Raw genomic sequence first — 26404 nt, forward strand, 5'->3', positions numbered from 1 at the left:
CCCCCACCACCCACTCCCACCTCACACATGCCCACAACCCACCCCATCCTGCTCTCCGTTCCTGCTTGTTCTCTAAGTCTTTTCTTGGCTGTCACCTCTTCATTAAGCTTTCCCTAATCAAGACTGTGATGGGGTGGGCCCTGATTAAGTAGCCACAGCACTTATATTTTCTCTATTATAGTACTTTATTCCACTAAATTATAATTACGTGTTTTTTTTTGCTTTTAGTTGTGTTTTCCAGTGGACTATAAGCTTCAAGTGAATAAGGGATAAGTCTCTTGTTTGGTTGTAATTCCAGTGTCAGTTAAATTTCACTGGCACATAACAGGCACCCAATCAGATTTGTTAAATAAAGATTAGCTAGAAGCCTTCTGAAATCCCACGTCTCACTTTAAATTTTTGCCATTTTTTTTTCCTTTAACAAAATTTTATTTTTTAGGATAGTAAACCCTGGTGGTGTAGTGGTTAAGTGCTATGGCTGCTAACCAAAAGGTCAGCAGTTTGAATCTACCAGGTGCTCCTTGGAAGCTCTATGGGGCAGTTCTGCTCTGTTCTATAGGGTAGCTATGAGTTGGAATCAACTCTACTGCAACGGGTTTTTGGATTTCAGTATGTGACAGTTTGACAACTTATACAATCATTACACTGTAGAACTAGAAGAGAAATTAGAGCTCTTGTATTGTAACCGCCTCTTCATTCTTGTGAGTAAACTAAGATCAGAAAGGAAAGTGATTTGCAAGAGGTTATCCCAACTGGGTAATCTTGAACTGTTTTCCAAAATATAGAAGTATTTTAAGGGAACCCGGTGCTTCTTGACCTTTTATGCTTTGTCATACATGTAGAAAATGATAATATTTTGAAAGTAAAATAAAAGAAGGAGAAGATTGCTCAGAGTTGAAAGAGGCTGGCCCAGGCGTTTTGGCTGCCCAGTCCCACCCTGCCATCTTAAGGGCTAGGGGGCAACATCTTGGCACACTTGGAAACCTTGAGAAGCAGGCCAAGACATACTGTGCCATACTGCTTGGGACACTCCCCTGTCACTGCAGTCTTAACTCTCCCAGGATTATTTACTTATTAAACCAAATGACTTTCTAGTGGATAGGTTTTTGACAGCAATTAAAGCAGGAGGTTTTAATTTGCTTGCAGGTTTTTTGTTTTAATATAAATAATATAAACTTTTTGGAGAGGGAAGGAACAAGTGTGGTTTACAACTTCTCAGGTTATGAAGGGCAAGACAGTGAGTCAAATGTGCAGAGCTACTCAGGAAATGCTTGAACACTGTGGGTCTCTATAAACCAAAAAAACCAAACCCACTGCTGTTGAGTCGATTCTGACTCATAGCACCCTATCGGACAGAGTAGAACTGCCCCATAGAGTTTCCAAGGAGCGCCTGGTGGATTTGAACTGCCGCTGACCTCTTGGTTAGCAGCTGTAGCACTTAACCACTATGCCACCAGTGTTTCTGTGGGTCTCTATAGGCCAAGGGAAATCCATAGCCTAGGTGTTCTAGAACTGGGACAGGGTGGATGCCAGAATCCTGGTCATGATCTCTTCTCCTGAGATCGAGAAGAGGGCTTGGGTGCTCCCTAGCCCTGTGCGTGGCACATAGTAGGTACTTGCAGGTTTGTTGTGTGAATAAATGTTTGAAATTGATGACGATGAGGGAATATGGGAAGAAGCCAAAGACCACAAGCTTCCTTCTTTATTCTCCCAGGTCAAATACTTCTAGCTGACCTTAAAAATGCTTGCTTTGACTATAGGAAAGTAAGGCTAATTACAGTAATATTCAAAAGCTGTTGACTGTATCTAATTTGCAAGCAAAACAACAATAATGCATACTATAAAATAACATGAGTTTTAGGCTTACTTCAAATCCATGACTAGATTGTTTTCATAGAGTCTCCTTTAAATGTGTTGCTCACATAGTGTGATCACTGGATCATGTTAAAAATTGGAGGAAATATTAATGGTGATGAATGTTGTTTTCTGCCACTTCTCTCTTCTGGTGCCCCTCTCTTCCTACCTCTGACACACTGAGCTAAAGAGGGACATTTGTGTGATAAATGATCATTTCTTACAGTGTCATTACCTGTGCTGCTGTCTCTCTCCCCAGAATATTCCTCTTTTCTTCTTGTCCCTCACTCACTCCATTGATTGAACTCCTACTCATCATTCAGGACCCAAAAAGATACTACCTTGTCTTTAAAGCCTTCTCTTATCACTCCAGACAAACAGTTTGTCTATTCCAGCACTTTCTTTGTTCATTTTTAAAGTTTTTGTCACGTACTACTTTTTGGTACATAGGTATAACAGGAAAACACATTGAGGTGATAGAAGATGTAAATTCAAAACTTATTCTGCTATTATTTACTGTCATCTTGGGTAGGTCAGTGTATTTTCCAGGCCTTGGTTTCTTCATCTATAAAATGAGGCTTTTACACTCAGTGAAATGTGAATTGGGTAGCATGGTCTCAGAAGGATTTGGACCCTTACACCTGCATCTACATATATGGTTTTTGTTCTTCCCCAGCCTCACTCTCTCCTTTCTAGTTCGCTTTAGGTTAAAAGTACAAAGATTTGGCTGAGAGCTTCTCTGGACGAAGCTTTCACTATGGAGTCTCTTACTGTAACCTGCCATTTTCGAGGAATAATACAATTTGAAACTGCTAAACTTTTTCAGCACTCTGCAGCTATTATAAAAATAGCTACTATGGTTCCATTTTAAAGATAGATGTCAACATCTGTACCTGTCAAGGAAGAAGGAGTTTTGTGCAGAAAATTAGTCCATGCCTCTTATTGTTGTTAGGTGCCTTTGAGTCGGTTCCGACTCATAACAACCCCATGTACTACAGAACGAAACACTGCCTGGCCCTGTGCCATGCTCACAATCGTTATGCTTGAGCCCATTGTTGCAGCCACTGTGTCAATCCATCTTGTTGACGTTCTTCCTCTTTTTTGCTGACCCTATACTTTACCAAGCATGATGTCCTTGTCCAGGGACTAATTACTCCTGATAACATGTCCAGAGTATGTAAGACGTAGCCTCTCCATTCTTGCATCTAAGGAGCATTCTGTTTGTACTTCTTCCAAGACAGACTTGTTCATTCTTTTGGTAGTCCATGGTATATTCAATATTTTTCACCAACACCACAATTCAAAGGCACCAGTTCTTCCATCTTCCGTATTCATTGTCCAGCTTTCACATGCATATGATGCAGTTGAAAATACCATGGCTTGGGTCAGGTGCACCTTAGTCTTCAAGGTGACATCTTTGCTTTTCAACACTTGAAAGAGTTCTTTCATAGCAGATTTGCCCAACGCAATGCGTTTCTTGATTTCTTGTTGGCTGCATCCGTGGGCGTTGATTGTGGATCCAAATAAAATGAAACCCTTGACAACTTCAATCTTTTCTCTGTTTATCATGATGTTGCTTATTGGTCCCGTTGTGAGGATTTTTGTTTTCTTTATGTTGAGGTGTAATCTATACTGAAGGCTCTGGTCTTTGATCTTTATCAGTAAGTGCTTCAAGTTCTCTTCACTTTCAGCAAGCAACATTGTATCATGAGTCTTCTTCCAATTCTGATCCTGTTCTTTTTCACATAGTCCAGCTTCTCAGATTATTTGCTCAGCATACAGATTGGATAAGTATGGTTAAAGGATACAACCCCGATGCACACCTTTCCTGACTTTAAACCACACAGTATCCCCTTGTTCTGTTCGAACAACTGCCTCTTGATCAATGTACAGGTTCCTCATGAACACAATTAAGTGTTCTGAAATTCCCATTCTTGGAATGTTATCCATAATTTGTTATGATCCACACAATTGAATGCCTTTGCATAGTCAATAGAACACAGGTAAACATCTTTCTGGTATTCTCTGCTTTCAGCCAGGATCCATCTGACATGAGCAATGATATCGCTGGTTCCATGCCCTCTTCCAAATCCAGCTTAAGTTTCTGGCAGTTTCTTGTCGATATACTGCTGCAGCCACTTTTGAATGAACTTCAGCAAAATTTTACTTGCGTGTGATATTAATGATTGTTGAATAATTTCTGCTTTCGGTTGGATTACCTTTCTTGGGAATAGGCATAAATATGGATCACTTCCAGTCAGTCTAGATCTTGGAAATTGGCATATGATAATACACGCTTGTTTATCCGTAGAATAATGGACCCAAGGATGCTGGTTCTGAGCTAGGGCAGCTCTTTTCTTATCTAGTAGTGACTGTAATTTCCTATCACATCATTGAGCAAGAGTCCCCTCTGAGGCATCTATTAGAGGATTAACTTTTACTTGCCACCCTAGTTCTGCCGCTTGCTAGTTCTGTATTACTAAGCAAGGTGTTTAGCTTCTCCAAGCTTCTGTTTCCTCACCTATAAAATGGGAATATACTACAACTAGTGTTACCTTCATGAAACTGTTGAGAGAACTAAACAAGATGATGCATATAAAGTCATTGGAAACCCTGGTGGTGTAGTGGTTAAGAGCTACGACTCTTAACCAAAAGGTCGGCAGTTTGAATGTACCAGGCATTCCTTGGAAACCCTACGGAGCAGTTCTACTCTGTCCTGTAGGGTCGCTACAAGTCAGAATCGACTCGACGGCAGCAGATTTTTATAGTCTTTAGCACAGCACCTGGCACTTGTTATCTGTGATGTTCTTATGATACTTTAAAAACCTGTTACTTTTTCATCCTCACTTTTCTTTTTTCACAGGAGATGGCATTAAATGTGAAGCTGCTTAGTTATCCTAAAACTTGCCTGTTTAGATTTAATGTTTTGACTGTTGATAAACAATACTAATATGGACCTTATTGGCCAATGCTGTCCAGACATTGCCAACCCTAAAGAATGAACTTATAGCCTCTAGGTTCCTTTAGGCAGTACTCTTAAGGTGCCATCGAGAAGCATAGTCCCCTTGGTGCAATGATACCAGTTTTTGTTTATCATTCCTTTTTTATCTGTGGTTCTTGAGAACTTGATCTGTGCATGGATGGCCTCTTGCAGGGCATCAAGGCACAGGTTTGGGTACTGTCTGGGCCAGTTCAGTCTGATACATTCTCAGTAACTTCAGTCGTACCCAGAGTAGGTAAGGAGGTGGTTTTCTGGCAACTTCCAGCTTCTGGCTATTAGAACATTCACTCATTCTAGCTGGTCTTCGAGTTGAATTTAATGTATCTTTCGCAGAGCCTTTGATATGCGGTGACTCAAATACATATATGATTCTTGCTAAAACACGGGTGAGCAAAATTTCTTGATCATTTCTGTAAAAACATTATGGAGGTGGTGTCTGACCTCCTCTACCCCACAAGGTGAAATGAGAACCAAGATCAACAGCACAAGGCTGGCTTTCATGAGATGGACGCCAAACAAGCCTGCTCTCTTAGCCATCTCTACCAATTCTGACACCAACTGTTCCTCCCACAGCACTCTAGTGCAATGGCTACACAGAACTCACAGACCATACTCACAATTACGGGGTTTATTAGGGAAGCAACAGTTATAATTCAGGCTCAAGAACACTGAGGGTACAGTTCTTCCATCAGGATAGCCTCTTCCCAGTCATGCTCATAGGCACACCTTTCCATGGCCCTCAGTCTACCCAAAGGCACCCAGCTTTCTCCCTCTGTGGACTGGGAAGCCCATCGTGCTGTCACCTGCTGCCAGTTTCTGCTGCTGGGTCTCTCCTTCCTTGTGGTGGTGGGCTCTTCCTCTCTTCTCTGGAGTTGGCTCTCTTTTATGGCAAAACCAACCAATCTTCTTGGTAGGCCACAATTACCTTATCACACAGTCCTGCCCAGTCACCTGGGTGGGAGTTACAAGACCATGGCTAGAAAGGCCACACACAAAAGTAACTAATTACACAGCGGTTTCCTTAGTATTATGTCATTTTGTAAACTGTGGAGGAAAGGGAGTAATATTTTCCTGGCTAATTTTTTTAACAGAAAATGTACATGATTTTTTGAAATGTACAGATGGTGGATATCTCTCTTGTGGTCCCTTTCACATATGAAACTCATTCATTCAGCCAATATTTATTATGTTTTTTCATTCCATACCTTGTTCTATGCACTGGGGATGAGAAACATGACATGGTTCCCCCTCTCATGGGAACTTACATTCTAATAATAGAAATGGTACATGAGCAGGCAAAAGTTAGGGAAAAGTGGCTTAAGTAGGTTGCGTGGTCAGAGAATATCTTTCCTGGGAGTTGATGTTTGAGCTTGTACTTGAATGACAAAAGGGACCCAGTCACAGGAAAGAGCGTCCTAGGCACAGAGACCAGCTGTAGAAAGACCTTAAGCCAGTAATGAGCATGTTGTCATCTGCCAAATCGAGGAACAGCAGAAATCAAGTCTGGCTAGCACTGGGTGAATATGGTGGATGGTGATAGGAGATTAGGTAAGATACCCAGGCAGGGGTCTGATTATATAGGGTCTTTAAACCATAGTGAGGATTTGGGCATTATTATAAGTGCTTTGGAGATCCAGTGAGGACTTTTAGCAGTAGACAAGTTCTGTTTTGTTTTTGAAGATAGTCACTCTGGCGGCCATATGGAGAACAGACCATGGGCACAGGAGAAGCAGGAGGTTCAGTCAGGAGGCATTGCAGGAGCCCACTAGGTGGTGGTGTGGAGATGGAAGCAGGAGGCATTTATGCGTCTCAAAATACCTCCCCATTCTTTACAATCTCATATCTTTTTTCTTGTTAGAGTTTACTAGATTGCCTGCAATGCAATTTATCTACTATACCCACTGCCAGATCTAAATACTGGAACTCACTGGGAGAGCAACCATTTGTCACCTACAAATAGTTGGATTTAGTGAGTTGGAAAACATTTAGCTCATTAAAGTTTTATCTGAAATCCTCAAATCCTGGGTAAAAAACCCAGTTACCTTCAAGTCAACCTAACTTATAATGACCCCATGTGTGCCAGAGTAGAACTGTGCTCCATAGGGTTTTCAGTGGCTGATTTTTCAGAAGTAGATTGCCAAGCCTTTCTTTCAAGGTGCCTCTGAGTGGACTCAAACCTCCAACCTTTCAATTAGCAGCTGAGCGTGTTAACCATTTGCACCACCCAGGGACTCCTTGAACCAACCATTCAAGGACCCTGAAATTCTGAGTAGAACTGGAAATTCCACCATACTGATTCCAAGTCTGACTGGGTAGTCAGTACTCCACTTTCCCCAAGTACCTCGGACAAGTGAACTCTATAACTTCCAGGCAACTCTCTAGTGCCAATTTAGTCTTTGGAGCCCTGGTGGCATAGTGGTTAAGAACTCGGCTGCTAACCAAAAGGTTGGCAGTTTGAATTCACCAGTCAGTCCTTGGAAACCTTATGTGGCAATTGTACTCTGTCCTGTAGGCTAATTTGGTGTTTGGTTCCACCAAGGCTGCATATCCATATGATATACCTGAGTTTGAACTTTTTTTTTTTTTCAGAGAATAGTAGAATTTGAAGGTGAGAGATCATTTAATTCAACTCCCTTATTTTACAGAGAAGAAAACTGAGCTCTGCAGAATTGGATTGACTTGCAAAGCTCTGGACCTTTCATGACCCTTGGGCCAATTCTCTATTCATAGTCGTTCTCTCATTTACCCATTCTGTCATTTCTTTGTCAGTGTTCTTCTAGAAATTGATACCACAGTGAAAGTTTCTCCAAACTTCTTTTGCATAATATCAACATACTATATATATGTGTGTGTGTGTGTGTGTGTGTGTGTGTGTGTGTGTATATATATATATATATATATATATATATAGCAAATAGTTGTCAGTACCTCTCCTTGGGCAGAACCCAGTTAAAAATAAATTATGGATTGAGATGTGGGATATAAAGAAAGGAAGAAAGAAGGGGAGGAAATTGCCCCTTAATTTCAAAAACAAATGCTTTTGACATTTTGGTGGGTTTCCTTTATCTTTTCTTTATATATTTTCTAACATATTCATGATTATGTCATATGAATATTTTTATATCCTGCTTTTTTCGTTTAATATTATAAGATATTTTTCAAAATTAAAATGTCCTCCATAATATAATTTTAATGGCTTCATAATATTTGATAATATGGATGTACCATAATTTTCTTTAAAAATCCTCTGTGTTCATTTGTTGGTATTATAAATAATTCCATTTTTCGGCTAAGATTAAGTGAATTTGCCTAAGAAGTGAAATTGCTAATTTAAAACACAGTAGAAAATTCGGAAAAGTATTGAAAACTATAGAGAAAATAGATAATTCCATATCCAGAGATAATTATCAATAATTTGAGTTTTTCCCTTTCAGTCATTAAGGGGCTTGGTGTCTCAATAAGTAAGTAGTCATTGGAATATTGTGTTTTATTAAATCAAGTCTGATCTTCCAGGCAAGACAGGGTTCAGCAGAGCATATTGGTTAAGAGTATGGGCTCTCAGTTAAGTTTTAAATAATCCATGTTATAGTTTTCTTATCTACAAAATGATGATAATGATGAATATGTCTTTAGAATGGTGTCTGGCACAGAGCAAACTGTATAAGTGGTTTTGTTGTTGTTAAGTACCATCAAGTCCATTTTCAACTCACAGCAACCCCATGTGTTAAAGAGTAGAACTTCCCAATAGGGTTTTCTAGGCTGGCACGGTGGTTAAGAGCTGGGCTGCTAACCAGAAAGTTGGAGTTCAAATCCACCCGTTTTTCCTTGAAAACCCTGTGGAGCAGTTCTCCATCCTGTAGGGTCACTATGAGTTGGAATCGACTTGACAGCAACAGGTTTGGGGTTTTTTTGGTAATCTTTACAAGAAGTAGATTGCTAGATCCTTTCCCCCAGGGGGCCACTGGGTAGGTTCAAACTGCCAACCTTTTGGTTACTAGCCGAGCTCCTATTTGCATTACCAGAGCTCCTTATATAAGTGGTAGCTGTCATTTCCATTAAAAAAAAAAACAGAAAAAAGTTGATGTTAGTAGCCATGGCAGGCAGGTTTTCCATGAGTTTTTAAGTAGAGATGGGAAGGAGACCTGTCCCCCACATATACCCATCCTTCTCTCAGGTGCAGCCTGTTCTTCCCCCAGCCTCTCTCCTGTCCCAGGAAGGCTCAGCTGGTGCCTGTGGTGGTTCCTGTTGCTTCCCATCCACTTATTCTCTGAGGCTTTCCCAGCTGTCTCAGAGCTCAAGTCCTTTGGAGGCTATAATTTCTACAGAAGGAAACTGTGGGAAGGGGCATCAGGCTGCCACAGCTTTGGGGACCTGGCTGGGCACCAGAAATGTGCTCTGCAGCCTGCCAACCCCACACTAGGGGTACCTAGGCCCACTCTGGCCAGGGGGCTGTGTGGGAATAGGAGCACTTGGGAGCTGCAGTGCATGGGCTGGAAGGTATCAGAGAAGAACCCTGTGGTGCCCATCGGGTCTGAGAAGAAAGCATAGATGGGACATGGGCTGGTCTTCCAGTATCCCAAGGGGATCAGTGGCAGTTCCCAGAAGTTAGGACTTTTGGTAGACTGACTGTCACAGGCATCAGTCAACCAGAACTCAGGCTGTAATTCTGAGGCAGGATTCAGAAGACTGCTGTTTTCAGGCATTAACCCTTAAATTACTAAGTTGTAAGAGGGTGTTGAGTAGGGTTTGCCAGATTTAGCAAATAAAAATACAGGGCCCACAGTTAAACTTGAGTGTCAGAGAGACAATGAATAATTTTTTGCTATAAAAATATATCCTGTGCAATATTTGGGACATACTTATACTAAAAAATTGTTATTTTCCTGACATTCAGATTTTACCGTGTGTCCTGTATTTTATCTGGCAACTCCTATCTAGACGGACTTTTTAGGGGTCCAGGATGACAAGGGTACATTTATTTGGTTCTGGGCTGCAGCTATTTAATTGGTATTTTGAAATTTAACAACCAGTTTGGCTGTACAGGTGCATACCAGCCAAATGTCAGCCCAGGTCACATTCACAATTACAGTCATGTTTTGTTCACTGAAATGATTTGAAGAATTTAATGAATTTCAACCAGTATTATAAAGTCTGGAGGTGACAGTGGGTTTGGTTTTTTGTTTTACGGGCTATTGCAGTTTACATCCCCCCAGCAGCAACCAACCACATCTGGGAGGAAGGTAATTTACTTGACCTTGATGGTAAGGGTCACTTCAGGTTACACATCTTTCAGTTTGTGAGATTTTTTACTCCTTATACTCTTTAAAGTTATTGGTGTGTTTTTTTTTTTTTCACTCTGTCGTTGGTGACTTGTTTTCCTGTCTGGGGCCCCATTAAATAGATGGTTAGGCAGTCCTGGGTTTTTGGTTAGCCTTCAGCCACAGGGATCTTTTTGAACACTGTCACTGGAGTGAAGACAGAATAGCTTAGTAATATTTGTTTTCTGATGCCTTGGGCTAAAAGATCCATACCCATCGTCTTCACTGAGTGTAGTTTTTATTCAGAGTTTATTTTTCAGTCCAACCGTTTTCATTATGTTTCATATTTTAATAGGAGATGAAAGCCAAGCACTGAGAGTGTCCTAGGTTTCTGTTGCTTCCTTCAGTGGTGTCCATGGCTCTTAGAGTTGTAACATTGGTGCCTAACCTCAGACCGAAACAGCCAAGAGGAGTTTGAAGCTGATGTTTGGATCTGGGAACAAGCATGGTAGGCAGGCAGGCCAGTTGAGAAGAGATCGTGGGAATAAACCTCTGTGTACTCTTAAGTCCTTTTAATATTATTTTCAGCTTTCTAGGCATTTATATTTTTCCTAAAGCACTCAACTGAACACTAGAAACAGACATTAAAATTTATTTACTAGAAAATTTGAGATCTTCTACACTTTTCTGTCATGTTGTTGTTAGTTGCTGTTGAGTCAATTCCGACTCATGGTGACCTCACGTGTGCAGAATAGAGCTGCACCCCATAGCGTTTTCAAGGCTGTGACCTTTCGGCAGTAGATTGCAAGGCTTTACTTATGCATTGCCTCTCGGGGTGGGAGGGGGGTTTGAACCTCCAGCCTTTCAGTTAGTAGTCCAATACTTAGTCACTTGAGCCACCAAACTTTTAAATGACAAAAAATCTAATACTTAAAGGAGCTCATGGAGTAATTTTTATGTCTTTACTTTCAATATGATGTCTTTCAGGACCAGTAAGTCTTATTTTAATGAAGTTGAATGTATCAGTCTTTTTGTGCCTTATTTAAGAAATTGCTCTCTATTCCCCAGGTCATAAAGATACCCACCTATAACTTTTTAAACATTTTAAAATTTTACATTTTAGATTTAGATCTTTAATCAGTCTGCCCAGAATTTATTTTTATATATGGTATGGCATAGGATTCCAGTCTCGTATCTTTCTATATCAATAATCAGATGTCCTGCACCATTTTTCAAATAATCCTTTTCTCATTAATGTGCATAATTATCTCTGTCACATATTAAGTTTCTATAGTTTCTTAAGACTGTTTTGGACTCTTTCTTTCACTGGTCGGTTTTTCTGTTCCTAAGCCAAAATCACACAGTCTTATTCTTCTAATAGAATTCTTGACTTTTCTTTGGCATTTGCACCTCCATTTAATTTTAGAATCAACTTACTCAATTTTTGAAAAAAAAAAAAAAAAAAAGCCCATTGAGGTTTTTATTAGAATTGCATTGACCTTATAGACCAATTTGTGGAGAAATTGACAACTTTATGATATTGATATGACATATGAATATATCTCTCTATGAATGTAATATACTTTTTTTAATTGTGGTAAATATATATGTAATAAAACATTGGCCATTTCAACAGTCTTCACATACCTAATTCAGTGACATTGTGTTCACCATGTTGTTTAATCATCATCTTATAACTGTTCCCAAATTTTTTCCATCAAATGTAATATACTTTTATTTAGATTTCCTTTCATATCCTCTCAATAAAGTTTTTAAAATTTCTTCATAAATTTTTTTAAACATATTTTCATACGTTTATTGCTGAGTACCTTTTCTTGCTGTTGTAGGTCATGCCTGTTTTACAATTATGTTTTTCAATTATTTGTTGTTCTTATATAAAGATACAGTTGATTTTGCATCTTTATCTTAAATCTAACCACCTTGCTAAACTCTTTCATTAATTATAATACAGTAAGACCTGTGATAACCGTATCTCGAGGCGACTGCCTTGTTTTTCTGGGTCTCACAAGTTTTCCACCTTTGAAAAGGTGCAGTCTTCCCATTTTTCTATCACTTGTTTTGTTGAAAATATTTGAGTTTTCCTTCTCGACAGGTTTCTGCGGTATACAGGTTCCAGCTTTGGCAGGTTTCACGTAATTTGTCCAGGGATTTTTTGGGGGGTTTATTTTGTACACTGTAATGTGATCTGTGTAAAATGACAGTTTTGTTTTGTCCTGTTTAATCCTTAAACTTTTTATTTTGTCATGTCCTGCCTGGGACCTCCGGGGCAATATTGAGTAAAAGCGGTAATAGTGGGCATCCTGTCTTGACTGATACCCTCTATCTGGTTAAGGAAGTCTTCTTAGGTTTGCTTTGTCATTCATTCATCACTTATTGGTGTATAGTGTCAGGGAGAGACCTATTTCCCAGCTAAATAAACATTGTTGAAATATTATAACTAAATTTCTTTTTTTCCAAGAGGGATATCCTTTTGACCCAGCACCAGTTATTAAAAAGACCATATTTCTGTCGCCTCACCGCATTATCACCTTTGTCATAAAGCAAGTGATTACATACGTGACATTCTGTTTCTGAACTCTGTTCTGTTCCGCTGTCTAGTTGTATGCCCTTGTGCCATAATGACCCTAGTTTACTTAAATTGTAGTGTTGCAATATTGTAGGTTAATGTAAATGTCCATGAACATGGTGTAGTCCCTCATTTAATTAAGTCTTTTAATTTCTTTCAGTAATATTTTGTAGTTTTATGTGTTATATTTATTCATAGGTTTTTTAAAAATTATTTTTCTATGGTAAATTGTATTATTTAAAGGTTTTATTTTCCAGCTACTTATAGAAATAAGATTGACTTTTGAATACTGCTGAGTCATAAATGACTCGACAGCAGTGGGTTTGGTTTTGAATATTGAACTTGTAGCCAGAGATCTTGCTAAATTCATTTATTGATTGTAATAACTTTTTGTAGATTTCATTAGACTTTCTTGGAATATAATTATGACATGTATGAATAATGATATTTTCATTATTTTCTCTCCAACCTGTTAATCTTTTCCTGCCTTTTTTTTTTTGTTTGTTTTTAGGGATGAATATTGAACTTTATCAGATGTTTTCTCTGAGTCATTTGAGGTTGCTTTATGATTTCACTTCTTTATTCTGTTAATGTGCAGAACTGCATTGTTTGGCTTTTGAATATTAAACCAATACAAGTATTCCTCAAAAGTCTGAAATGGCTTATATACCCTTGGTTTGGTTTGTCAATAGTTGTTAAGGAGTTCTAGATGCATGCTTATGGATGAGATTGGTCTGTAATTTTTCTGTCATAATGTTCTTGTCAGGTTTTGGTATCAAGGTTATGTTGGTCTTCTGAAATTATTTGGGAAGAGTTCCTTCTTGTTCTAGTCACTATAAGAGTTTTTGTAAGATTGGTGCTATTTCTTTTTTACATGCTTACAGGTGTACAACAGGGAAGTTATCTGAGCTTGGAGTTTTTCTTGTGGGATGGTTTTTAATTACAAATTTAATTTCTTTAATACATATAGAGTTTTTAAGATTTTATATTTTTGTATCATTTTTGCCATTTTAAGGAATTTATTTAAATTTTCAAAATATTTGGTTATGCCAAATATTTGGTTGTTTATAATAGGCTTTTTTTTATTTTTTTAATTTCTTTAGGAAATTTAATTTTATTTTGATCATTAGTTTCATCATTCTCCTTGTAACACTCTTTTCCTGCTATTACTGCTTTGGCCTCTTTCTTTTTCAAGAAACACAGATTCCCTCAAGTTCCTTTGAGGAATGGAGATTCATTAGGCTTATTATAAAGTCATGTAACAATAAGAGAGAATAATCACAGAGGAAGACAGGGTCCCTGACCTAGCTGCAGGGAGTGACAAATTGAGGAGGAATGGCTTTGCATTTATCGTTAAAAATAACATTTCAAGATCTACCCCAGTGTACAGAGCTGTCAGTGATAGGATAACATCCATACACCTACAAGGAAGACCAGTTAATATGACTTTATTCAAATCTATGCATCAAGCACTAAGGCCAAAGATGAAGAAATTGAAGATTTTTACCAACTTCTGCAGTCTGAAATTGATCGAATATGCAATCAGGATGCATTGATAATCACTGGGGATTAGAATGAGAAGGTTGGAAACAAACAAGAATTGGTAGTTGGGTAATATGGCCTAGGCGATAGAAATGATCCCAGAGATTGCATGATAGAATTTTGCAAGACCAACAACTTCTTCATTGCAAATATCTTTTTTCGCCAATACTAACAGCAGCTATACACGAGGACCTCACCAAATGGAATACGTAGGAATCAAATCAACTATATCTGTGGAAAGAGACGATGGAAAAGCTCAATATGAGTCAGAACAAGGCCAGGGGCTGACCGCAGAACAGACCATCAATTGCACATATATAAGTTCAAGTTGGAACTGAAGAAAATTAGAACAGGTCCATGAGAGCCAAAATACGACTTTGAGTATATCCCACCTGAATTTCGAGACCATCCCAAGAATAGATTTGATGCGTTGAACACTAGTAACCGAAGACCAGAGAAGTTTTCAGTGACATCAAGGACATCATACTTGAAGAAAGCAAGCGGTCATTAAAAAGACATAAAAGAAAGAAAAGATCAAAGTGGATATCAAAAGAGACTCTGAAACTTGCTCTTGAACATCGAGTAGCTAAAGGGAAAGGAAGAAATGATGAAGTAGAAGAGCTGAACAGAAGATTTCAAAGGGCAGCTTGAGAAGACAAAGTAAAATACTACAATGACATGTGCAAAAACCAGGAGATAGAACTCCAAAAGGGAAAAATATGCTCTGCATTTCTCAAGCTGACAAAACTGAAGAAAAAATTCAAGCCTTGAGTTGCGGTATTGAAGGATTCTATGGGCAAAATATTGACTGACACAGGAAGCACTAAAAGAAGATGGAAGGAAAACACAGAGTCGCTATACCAAAAAGAAATGGGCAATGTTCAGCCATTTTAGGAGGCAGCATATGATCAAGAACCAATGGTACTAAAGAAGTCCAGGCTACACTGAAGGCATTGGTGAAAAACAAGGCTCCAGAAATTGATGGAATACCAACTGAGATGTTTCAACAAACAGAATCAATGCTGAAAGTGCTCACTCATCTATGCCAAGAAATTTGGAAAACAGCTACACAGCCAGCCGACTAGAAGAGATCCATATTTCTGCCTATTCTCAAGAAAGGTGACCCAACTGAATGTGGAAATTATCCGATATCACACGCAAGTAAAAATTTGCTGAAGATCATTCAAAAGTGTCTACAGCAGTGTATCAACAGGGAACTGCCAGAAATTCAAGCCAAATTCAGAAGAGGACATGGAACCAGGGATATCATTGCTGATGTCCAGTGGATCTTGGCTGAAAATAGAGAACACCAGAAAGATGTTACCTGTGCTTTACTGACTATGCAAAGACATTCGACTGTGTGGATCATAACAAATTATGGATAATATTGTGAAGAAGGGAAATTCCAGAACACTTAATTGTGCTCATGAGGAACCTTTACATAGATCAAGAGGCAGATGTTAGAACAGTACAAGGGGATACTGAATGTTTTAAAGTCAGGAAAGGTGTGTATCAGCATTGTATCCTTTCACCATACGTATTCAATCTGTATGCTGAGCAAATAATCTGAGAGGCTGGACTCTGCAGAAGAATGGGGCATCAGGATTGGAGGAAGACTCATTAACAACCTGCTTTATGCAAATGACACAACCTTTTTTGCAGACCGAAGAAGAATTGATGCCTTTGGATTGTGGTGTTGGTGAAGAATATTGAATGGACTACCAAAAAAACGAGCAGATCTATCTTGGAAGAAGTACAACCAGGATGCTCCTTGAAAGCAAGGGTGATGAGATTACATCTCACATACTTTGGACATGTTATCAGGAGGAATCAGCCACTGCTTGGTAAAGTAGAGGGTCATTGAAAAAGAGGACGACCCTCAATGAGATGGATTGATAGAGTGGCTGTGACAGTGGGCTCAAACACAGCAACAATTGTGAGGAGGGCGCAGGACCGGGGAAGTGTTTTGCTTTGTTGTACAGTGAGTCGCTGTGAGTCAAAACCGACTCAGTGGCACCTAACAACACCTCGGCTAGGCTTTAGGGAGATTGGTAATAATGTACTATATGGTTGATTAGGATATAAAAAAACTTTAGAGATGGGACAAATTTTCTTTTTATGGCCTCAATAGTAAGACTTTACAAGTATGTACTCTAATATTCCATTATTTTGGTGAAGTTTCTCAACTCTGCTCTTGGCTCTTTTTTGTCTTTTCTTCCTCTTCTTTACTTAGTACCCTCTTTACATCTTCTCTGTATAACTTTTCTTCATACTTTGTTTCCTCATAACATCTTACTCATGGCCTCCAGTGCCTTGTGGCCCCATTCTGGGTTTCTTTTCAACTTTCCTCCATTATCAATTGATCAAACCTCTCTCTGATTCTCTGTTTAAACCCCCAGGAGATTATTTGATTGGTCTAGTTTGAGAAGAGCTTTTTATGCTAGGCCACCTCAGAGGCTACTGGTCAGTTATTGATTGGCTACTCTTAGCCAGGCAGGTATTGCCAAGGATACTGGGTTCAGATAACACAGAACAGGAATGCCTTGGGTAACACCTCCACAGGGGGCTACAGTTGGACAGTTTACCTTAGAAGGGATCTATCCATACCAAGTACTATAACTGATCAATATACAGTCATCACAAGAGTTGTAAGAGCTTTAACTTTTCTGCTTCGTTCCCAAGTTCTGGTGAAATGCCAGAAGAAAACGATAATAAAACTGATGTCTAGGATTTGGTATTATAAATCTTTTTCAGTAGGCATTCATCTATAATTGAAAAAATTCATGGGCTGCCAACCCAAAATAGGGCCTTGGATGATTAGATGTACAATACCTGCTAAGGGCCCCAAGGAAACCCTGGTGGCGTAGTAGTTAAGAGTTTCAGCTGCTAAACAAAAGGTCGGCAGTTCGAATCCACCAGATGCTCCTTGGAAACCCTGTGGGGCAGTTCTAGTCTGTCCTATAGGGTCACTATGAGTCGGAATCAACTTGATGGCAACGGGTTTTTTTTTTTTTTTAAGGGCCCTGGGAAAACCCTGGTGGCGTAGTGGTTAAGAATTTGGCTGCTAACCAAAAGGCCAGCAGTTCAAATCCACCAGGCACAACTTGGAAACCCTATGGGGCAGTTCTACTCTGTCCTGTAGGGTTGCTATGAGTTAGAATTGACTTGTTTTTGTTTTGGAAGGAGCCCTGGTGATGCAGTGGTTAAGTGCTCAGCTGCTAACCATGAAGTTGGTGATTTAAACTCATCTAGTGGCTCCATGGGAGAAAGAACTGGTAATCTGCTTCTGTAAAAATTACAACCTAAAAAATCCTATGGAGTAGTTCTACTGTGTCACGTGGGGTTGCTCTGAGTTGAAATTGACTCAATGTCACCTAATAAAAACAATAAATGTTAAGATGGACAGTGGAAATTGATAGACTTTAAATGAAGCAATATTAAACACATACACACAGGCAAATGAATGAATATTTAACAAGAAAGCTCTAATAGTTATCCAGTGCCAGTTACTTCTTGTTATTTCATTTTTATCCCCAACAGCTGTGTGCTGCCAAGAATCTACTTTTCTGCAATAGCAGTTTTCAGATATAAGACAAGGAGAGGCTCTTTTCTTTTGTGATACTTATTGCTAGCATATTGAAGTAAAGGCCCCCCCAGTACAATATGTGAAACTGCTGTTTAATTTTCCAGGGGGATTCAGAGAGAGTAATGATAATTACGGGACCGAACATGGGTGGAAAGAGCTCCTACATAAAACAAGTTGCGTTGATCACTATCATGGCTCAGATTGGCTCCTACGTTCCTGCAGAGGAAGCAACAGTTGGGATTGTGGATGGCATTTTCACAAGGTAAAAACATTAGTTCCATTTGAATATATTTCTGAAAATAAATCAAACCCACATTGTTATGTGGATTTTCTTTTTACATATATATTTAGAAGAACAGATATACTCTAAAATATTTGAAGCATAGAAGCTTAAAAGAAATCATTTCATCACGGATAGTAATGCTAGAAGAGACCTGATGATCATCTTACTCAGTTGTTTTCAAGTAATATTGAGTTACAGAGTTCTTACTTTAAACAAAACCTTATGTGGAAGATCAATATTTAAAGAAATAAAAGCAAAGCTGCTTTGCCTGAATCAGGAATGGTGGAGGGCTTGGAGGTTTGGCTGCTAAGCTCTACAGAGCATAGTCTGAAAACTAGTCCACCGTCTCCACTTTGTAGGTGAGGAACTGAGGCCAGCCTGAAAAAGGGACTGGCTCAAGAGAATTTATTTCAGCTTTTTTTTTTTTTTTTTTTTTAGCTCTAAGACAATTACATGCAACTCTCTAGGTTCTGAATCTCGATATATAAACCTGTATTTTATGCCATATTAGGAATATGGGTGAAATATCCTGGTCTCACTAACTGGAACTCACAGTTTAATCTCTTCGAAGCCTTTGGATTTATCAGTTCTTAACGTATTACTTATACCTCTTGAATGTACATTTTTTAAAAAGGAAATATAACCTATATTTGTAGAATCAAGCTGTGTGTGTAGAGTGCCTGATATGTTTTCCAGCTTCATATTTATATAATACTTGCTGCATGCTAATATTGATATATGTTGGTAGACATTAAAATACTTTACTTCTAAAGCTTGGTTTTTCATCTGTGAGTGAACAAAATAAAGCAATCTGAAATCCGCTTGATGCTCTGTCACCAAATAGATGTTATTCTGATGGCCATATATATTTTTTTATAAGAATATAAGAAATTTCAAGCATTTTTCTTTAATTAAAAGTAGTTGATTTTCTGTTTTGTAAGATAAATATAGTAGGTACTTTATTTTGGTTAAATAATTAGGGAGAGTGACAAATTGACTAAAGAAGAAAGGAAAAGAAACAAAAAAGAAAGAACAAAAACTATCTTGGGCAATGTAAAATGATTTGTTTGGAAGAGACTCATGTAATTGAGCAAAGTATCAGTTAAGAATGTTTTTGGATACAAATACTGTATTTTTTTTCAAATGCACCCACATAAATATCACATCCACATGTGTAATGAAAATAGCGCGTTTGGGAAAAGAACACGTGGGGGGGTTGTACAGTTGGCAAAAAACATATAAAGCATGTGTTGCGTAAAAATAGGGTAATAGAAAATAAAGCAAGGGTTTATTTTTTTCGTATAACAGGAAGTCTTGAGATAGGCAGCCGGTTCTGACATTGAGTGGCACTACGGTATCATTGGACTTGCCCTCAGAGTTGCAAGATGGTTGTCGGAACTCTAGCCATCACATTCATATTACATGAGGGAAACGGGGAAGGTAACTGCTATAGCTCCCCTCCCACCTTTATTTAAAGAAATCTATAGTTTTTCAGAAGCCTCCCAGAAAACTGTTTATATGTCAGTGGTCAGAACTATGTCTTACAGACAGTTGTACTTGCAGGGGTAACAGAAAATCAGAATTTAGTTTTGTCCAGCTACTATAATGAACTTAGGCAAGGGACAAGGGTGGTCGGGAATAGATCCAGAAGTAATCAAAAAACAGTTTCTGCCACAAGGAATGAATTCAGTAATAATAATAACAACAATAATAGTAGCAGGTAACCTTTCCGTTGTTGTTGTTGTTAGGTGCCGTCAAGTCAGTTCCGACTCATAGTGACCCTGTAGGACAGAGTAGAACGGCCCATAGGATTTCCAAGGAGCAGCTGGTGGATTTGAACCCTTGACCTTTTGGTTAGCAGCTGCACTCTTAACCACTACACCACCAGGGCTCCAAAAAATATTAGTAATAAGAATATTATGTTATCAATTTATAGACATTGTTCTGTACCCTTTGTATAAAGTACATATAATGAGTACAAGTCTAAGCCTTCTGGAAATGGATGAGCCACACTAATTTCAGGCAAGTTAGGTATTTATCCATTTCTTTTCATTTATTCATTCATCTAACATATGCTAGTGGAGCATTTAACATATGACAGCCTTTAGAAGGCTTCCTTTAGTAAGTGACTCTTGAGCTCCTATCTGAAGATGAGTTAACTGGTTAAAGAAGAAAGGAAGAACATTTCAGACAGAGGGAGCAGCGTGTTCAAAGGTCCTTTAGCAAAAAGAACCATTGTGAGATGAGGAGTTCAGGGTAGCTCACTGGGGAAGCAGGATTCGAGATGAAGCTGGAGAATAGGAAGGAGAAACATAGAGCATAGGCCATGTTAGGAGTTTATCATAAGATTCACGAGAAACTATTGAAGGGTTTTAAGCAGGACTTGACATGATCATGTGTCTGCATTGGTTGTAACGCAGAGAATGGAGAAAGACAGAGTAGATTGTTGTTAGGTGTAGTGGAGTTGATTTCGACTCACAGCAACCCCATGTGACAGAACAGGGCTGCCATTACAACAAATTATTGAAGGCAGCAGAGAGGTAGAGTGCCATGGGAAGGACAGCTGGTATCAGAAATGGTGAAGAATTCGGAGAGTAGCGGTATGTTTGACCTCTACCTCATGGGAATCCACTTTGCGCTGATGGTGATTCTTATCCCTAAGGAAGCTAGATGAGTTCTGATGTTACTACAACACAACCGCCAACTCCTCGGTAGCAGCCAAGCGCTTAACTGTTCCACCACTAGGGCGTAGACTTAATTTGCCCGATCTGTAGGCTCTTGCAGTGGTCTTGGCAAGAGATATCAGTACTTTGGACTAGGTTTGTGGTGCTAGTTTAAATGGAAAAGAGTCATATTTGAATGATATTCAGGAAATAAAATCAGCAGGATTTGGGGATAGATGATTGCTGAGATAAATGCAGTTGTCAGAAATGACTATGAATGCTAGCATTCGCTGGAAGAGAGTGTTTTTTTTCATAGATTCTGACTTTATCTTCATACAATTAAGTAGAATTACTTAATCACATTCAAGGGGAGCTGCCACATAAGTAGTTGGATATAAAGTTTAGAATTCAGAGGGAGAGATCAAGATCATCTTTATGTAAGTGGTCATTGAAGTCCCAGATGTGGATATGATCGTCTTGGACAAGAGTAAAGGAATGTTCCAAGACTGAGCCTTAGAACTGCCAGCATTTCATAGCCGAGTAAGAAGATAAGTGTGAAAAACCAACAGAGGAGGAGTAACCAGCGAGGTAGGAGAGAAGCCAGCAAATTTCAGTGTCGTAGAAGCAAGAGGAAAGAGTTCTTCAAGAAGTCAGAAAGTGGTCAACAGTACTGCAAAGTTAAGTGAGATAAAAGGTCTTAGCAAAATAGGTGTCACTGGTGACGTTAGCAAGACTGATTAAGTGGAGCAGTGGAGTCAGCTAAGTGGGGGGGAGGGGGGGTTAAGGAGTGAGCGATAGTGCCAGCACAGGTGACATCAGGGAAGACTGAGGAGGAGAGAGATCCAGTGATAGATTTTTAGCTTTTGTTTGGTTTTGTTTTTTGAACGGTAGACTTGAATATGTTTAAGTGGCATATCCAGTGGGATATGTTATACCCATGAATTTACTAATTATTCTAAAAAATTTAAAAAATGTATTGACTACTTTTGGAGGATGGTAGAATGAGTTCTTAATGATCTTTAAAACAGACAAACAAATCATTAGTCACTTTAGTGGATGAAAACTGAAAAATAAAGAGAAAAAAAATCAAGCAACTATCTAGCCTTTTCAAATAGTTGCTGAGGGGAAGTTTCTCTTTATAGAAGTGTTCCAGCTAATAAATACAGAAGGAATGGTACAATTACAAGATCACTATTTTGCAACCCCTGATGAAATACTAGGTCTAGGCAATAATCATAAATGTCTGCTAATGTCACCAGAAGAGAGACAACCAGTCATGAAGTAGAAGTTTATGGCACAACCTATGAAGTCATCTGGCCAAAAAATCAAACCTGAATCTCTGTCTAAATTTATCTGCCAATTTATAAGGCAAAGAAGGACATGGGGATGTAAATAACACCACGGGATGCTGTCAGCAAAATCTGAATTGGGAAATTGCAGGACAAATCACTGGTTACAGAGTGAGAGACCACTTTCCCACCTGTCTTTTCACTTTATACTATTTCTTGTGCCAGAAATGCCCCTCCACCTGCTTTGTAAATCCCACCTATTGCTCAAGAGCTAGCTCAGGTGTTGCCTCCTTCATGAAGACGTCCTTGATTGCCCCAGCCAAAATTTACCTCATCTCTGTGCTTTCATAATACATTTATTTTTCTGTCCTAAAGTTCTTACCTCTTTTAGTTTTATCATTTTTTTGTGTGTGTACCCACTCACTACTACTGTGTGTCCGTTCCAAAAAGATGAGTTTCATATTTTGTACATCTTTTTTCTCCCTCCCTTTATCAACAGCTTTGCTTTGTTCATTTTGCTTTGTTCGTACATATACAGACACTCAAGAACAGGGTTATTGAATTGAATTGACCCTTAAGTCAAGATCAGGCAAAAAAACAAACCAAACCTGTTGCCATCCAGTTGATTCTGACCCATTGCGACCCCACAAGACAGGGTAGAACTGCCCAATAAGGTTTCCAAGGAGCGGCTGGTGGATTTGAACTGCTGACCATTTGGTTAGCAACCATAGCTCTTAACCACTGCGCCACCAGGGCTCCCAAGATCAGGCAATTGGAAACTAATGACATAGGCAATGGGGAGTCCTTGGAGATTTATGAGTAGGGAAGTGATATGATCAGAGCTACAATTTAGGTTTGAGGAAGATTAATCTGGCAGAACTGTGAAAGACAGACTCTGTGAAGGGATGATGTAATTCAGTGGTTCTGGGGAGAGACCCTGAGCATCTTGATAAGACTGGTGGAAGTAGACAGGGGACAGAGGAGAGATGTAGGGTTAGAACTGACAGGCCTTGGCAACTAGAATGAGTCAAGAAAAATAGATGAAGAACTAGAGAAAAAGATTTAAGACATTGAGCCACAGGTGACCAAGAAAATAGAACACTGGTGCTTATTAGTAACATTGAGAAATTCAGGAGGAGGATCAGATTTGAGAAGTAATCTTACATGTGGCGTATGAGGAATGGTACATGATAATAAGGTAGCCATTACATTTCTATGTCATAGAAACTATAGTGGTATATTAGGAAACCTTAGCATTGTCCCAATGATGAGATCAAAACCCTGTTCTGCTGAAAGCATCTTTTATTAAACCCATGTAGTATGCCAAGGTTTTATGCTGTGTTAGGGATACAAAGCTAAATAAGACACTTAAGATGCTCTCAACTCTAGTAAGTGAGATAAAAAAACAAATCATTACAGTTTAGTGAGATCATGAAATACCAGAGAAGTATGTATATGCATGTGTTTATTTGCTCATTCATTCATTCATTCATATTTATCCTGTTGCCATCTTCTAGAAAGGAATTAAAGCAGTGTACATACAGAATATTCAAGCAAAATAGTATAAAGATAAGGATGAGGGCTTAAAATGGAGCCAGAAAGGAGGCGTAAAATATTTGTCCCATAATGACCAACACTGCTGTGAATAAGCCACAAATCTGGCTCAAATGTTTCCCCAAAGGTAACCAACCAGTTGCTGTTGAAACAGTTCCTTCTCATGGTGACCCCATGTGTGTCAGATTAGAACTATGCTTCACAGGGTTTCTAATGTCTTTTAAAAACTTTTTATTGTGTTGGATGGTTTTTAATAAGACCAGATAGACGAGTTTTTAGGGGGTCCATTTGGTTAGATTTCAGGAAACAAACATTTATGTTCTTCTTGGACCACGAGCTCTGCTGAGACAGATTGTGCTTATCTGCACACCTTTGTATCCCCTATGCCCGGTATGTAGTTAAGTGTGCAGTAAATTATGTTGAAAGACTGACATAGAATTTTTAATATAAATAGAAAATAAGTATTAGTATGTTTCTTAGTCTAGATTTTTGAAACCTGGCTGAAAAATCCCCTCGGATTAAAGTGCCATCTAAAATAGGACATTGTAGCTTAACTAGGTTTTTCCATAGAACTGAAAAAGTTATCAAATCTTTATGTAAGATTTGATCTTATTGGGAAAACATTTACGTCTAGGTATAGACAGAATAATCCTGTTGCCATTGAATCGATTCCAACTCATCGCACCCTATAGGGCAGAGTAGAACTGCCCCATAGGGTTTCCGAGGAGTGGCTGGTGGATTCAAACTGCCGACCTTTTGGTTAGCAGCTGAGTTCTTAACCAGCAGGTTGTTCATTGTCACTTGAACCTTTTCCTGGAAAAGAAGCAGATTTAGTTATTTTTAAGTAACGTTTTGGCAAACATGTAAATCTGGCTGTAAATGATATATCAGTATATCATGATAGGTATTGACGAAACATTTCTAGACACATATTTCCAAGGATCATTAACTTCTTTGAGTGCATCACTGAGATAAGATCTGTTGTATATTACCCTGACAAATGCAAACTTAAATCTCTTTCAACCTTTTAGACTCAGTTAATTAAGTTTTAGAAAAGCAATGAATTATTAAGTCTGGTTAGAAAATAGCTTGAAAGAAAGCAAAAGCAATTGGTCTCTTCTCTCAGAGTAATTTTTTCTGCTTATGTCAATTAAATGTTGGTAGATGGGATTATTTACATTAAATGGCCCCCGCTTAATCATTTTCATGCCATGCTACCCATGGAGACTCCGTCTTATGGCACCTGCTTCGGGGAATGCTGTGTACTCAGAACAGCGCCACTATGTTCATTTCGAAATCGAATTGGAAGGTAATAAGCATACAACTGCTTAAATTATTTTAAATGTTTGCTTTTGACCATGTGGATAACTGATTTGTTTGCTCCATTTAGTTCAGTTTAATTCAGCAAAGATTTATCGAACAACCACTGTGGTATATTTATAGTCTGTAATAAAATATATTCCTCATGGACAGAAAGAATCTTGAATCTATCAAATATGCATCTTCCAATTGGTAGTAAATACCAGCATTAAAAACCGCATGGTAAGTGGCATTTTGCTGAATGAGTACGTTGTTAGGATTTTGTTGGCGTCAGAAGTGTTGCCTTATAAATGTCTCTGTGGTTTATTTAGCTCCTACAGTGCCCTAGTGGTGCAGTGGTTAGGCATATGACTGCCAACCAAAAGGTTGGCAGTTCAAACCCACCAGCTGCTCCACAGGAGAGAGATGGGGCAATCCGCTTCCATAAAGATTTCAGCCTTGGAAACCCTGTGGGGCAGTTTTACTCTGCCCTATAGGGCCGCTATGAGTCAGAATTGACTCTATGACAATGTTTTATTTTTTTTGGTATAGCCATGTCTAGCAGAAACAAGAGATCTCATTTCATCATTTTGATTGGAAGTAGTTGTATGAATTTAATACCTGAGAGTTTATTTGGTTTGAATTTGAATATAGGTCCCAGGCCTTGCCTTTTAGGTACTGTGTTAGTAGGTGTGATAAAAGGGACCCAGGAGCTCTGTTTTTAGAGCATTGCCATGGGACTCTGAAGCATGTCCAGAGTTAAGAACCCTTGTTTCAAGTTCAACTCCTGATACTTTATAAAAAGAATTGAGTATCAGAGATGTTCTGAGGTTGTAGTATTTATTCAGTGATCAAGGATGTATGAGTTTCCCTCCATAGCTGAACAATTTTATTTTTCCTTTGATGACCTGATGGCTGATTAATCTTATCTGTCTTTTGATAATTATTTATGTTTTTCACAGATATAATTAAGATTGAGAAAGAGCATTTGCTCCATTAATTATTTTCCTTTGAAATTCTTGGGACTTTCCCAGCAGAGTGGACTACTTGGTGTGTTAGAGAATGATGCGCCAGTCAGCTCATGGAGGGTTACTTTGATAGGAAAACACCATGTCCTTCATACGTAACCTGCAGGTGCTTTGTCGACCGCTCCAGTGAACATTGTTTCATGTGAGCCAGTACAAGTTTACCATTTTCCTAGATTCCTGTCTTGATTTTTAGCAATGTTTCCATTGAAATTGAAAGATTGCCGCAGTAGTTTTTGTTTGATTATATTTTGCAGTTCAGTGTTATAACTTATACATTGACTTTAAATACTGCAGTGTGATCTGAATGCAGTCATTATTAGAAAGGATTACACTAAAGAAAGAGCCATGTTTCTTATCTATTAAAATAATTTCATTGAAGCTAGTGAAGTACTTTGATTCTCCCTTTGGTAGAAGAAAGCTTGTTTAACCTGGTAATTACCATCATTTATGATACAATATT

General features: G+C 38.7%; 1 protein-coding gene across 3 annotated transcripts in view; it reads left to right on the top strand.

Annotated features, from left to right (window-relative positions):
* MSH3 (mutS homolog 3) overlaps positions 1-26404 on the top strand; it is a 223320-nt gene that overhangs the window by 165129 nt on the left and 31787 nt on the right. For all 3 annotated transcript variants that reach the window (XM_023545593.2, XM_064273635.1, XM_003407981.4), the window contains one exon: positions 17933-18090. In XM_023545593.2, the coding sequence (XP_023401361.1) occupies positions 17933-18090 (158 nt within the window). The remainder of the gene's footprint in view (positions 1-17932; positions 18091-26404) is intronic.

The sequence above is a fragment of the Loxodonta africana genome, chromosome 2 (genome assembly GCF_030014295.1).
Source record: "Loxodonta africana isolate mLoxAfr1 chromosome 2, mLoxAfr1.hap2, whole genome shotgun sequence".
NCBI classification, from domain to species: domain Eukaryota; kingdom Metazoa; phylum Chordata; class Mammalia; order Proboscidea; family Elephantidae; genus Loxodonta; species Loxodonta africana.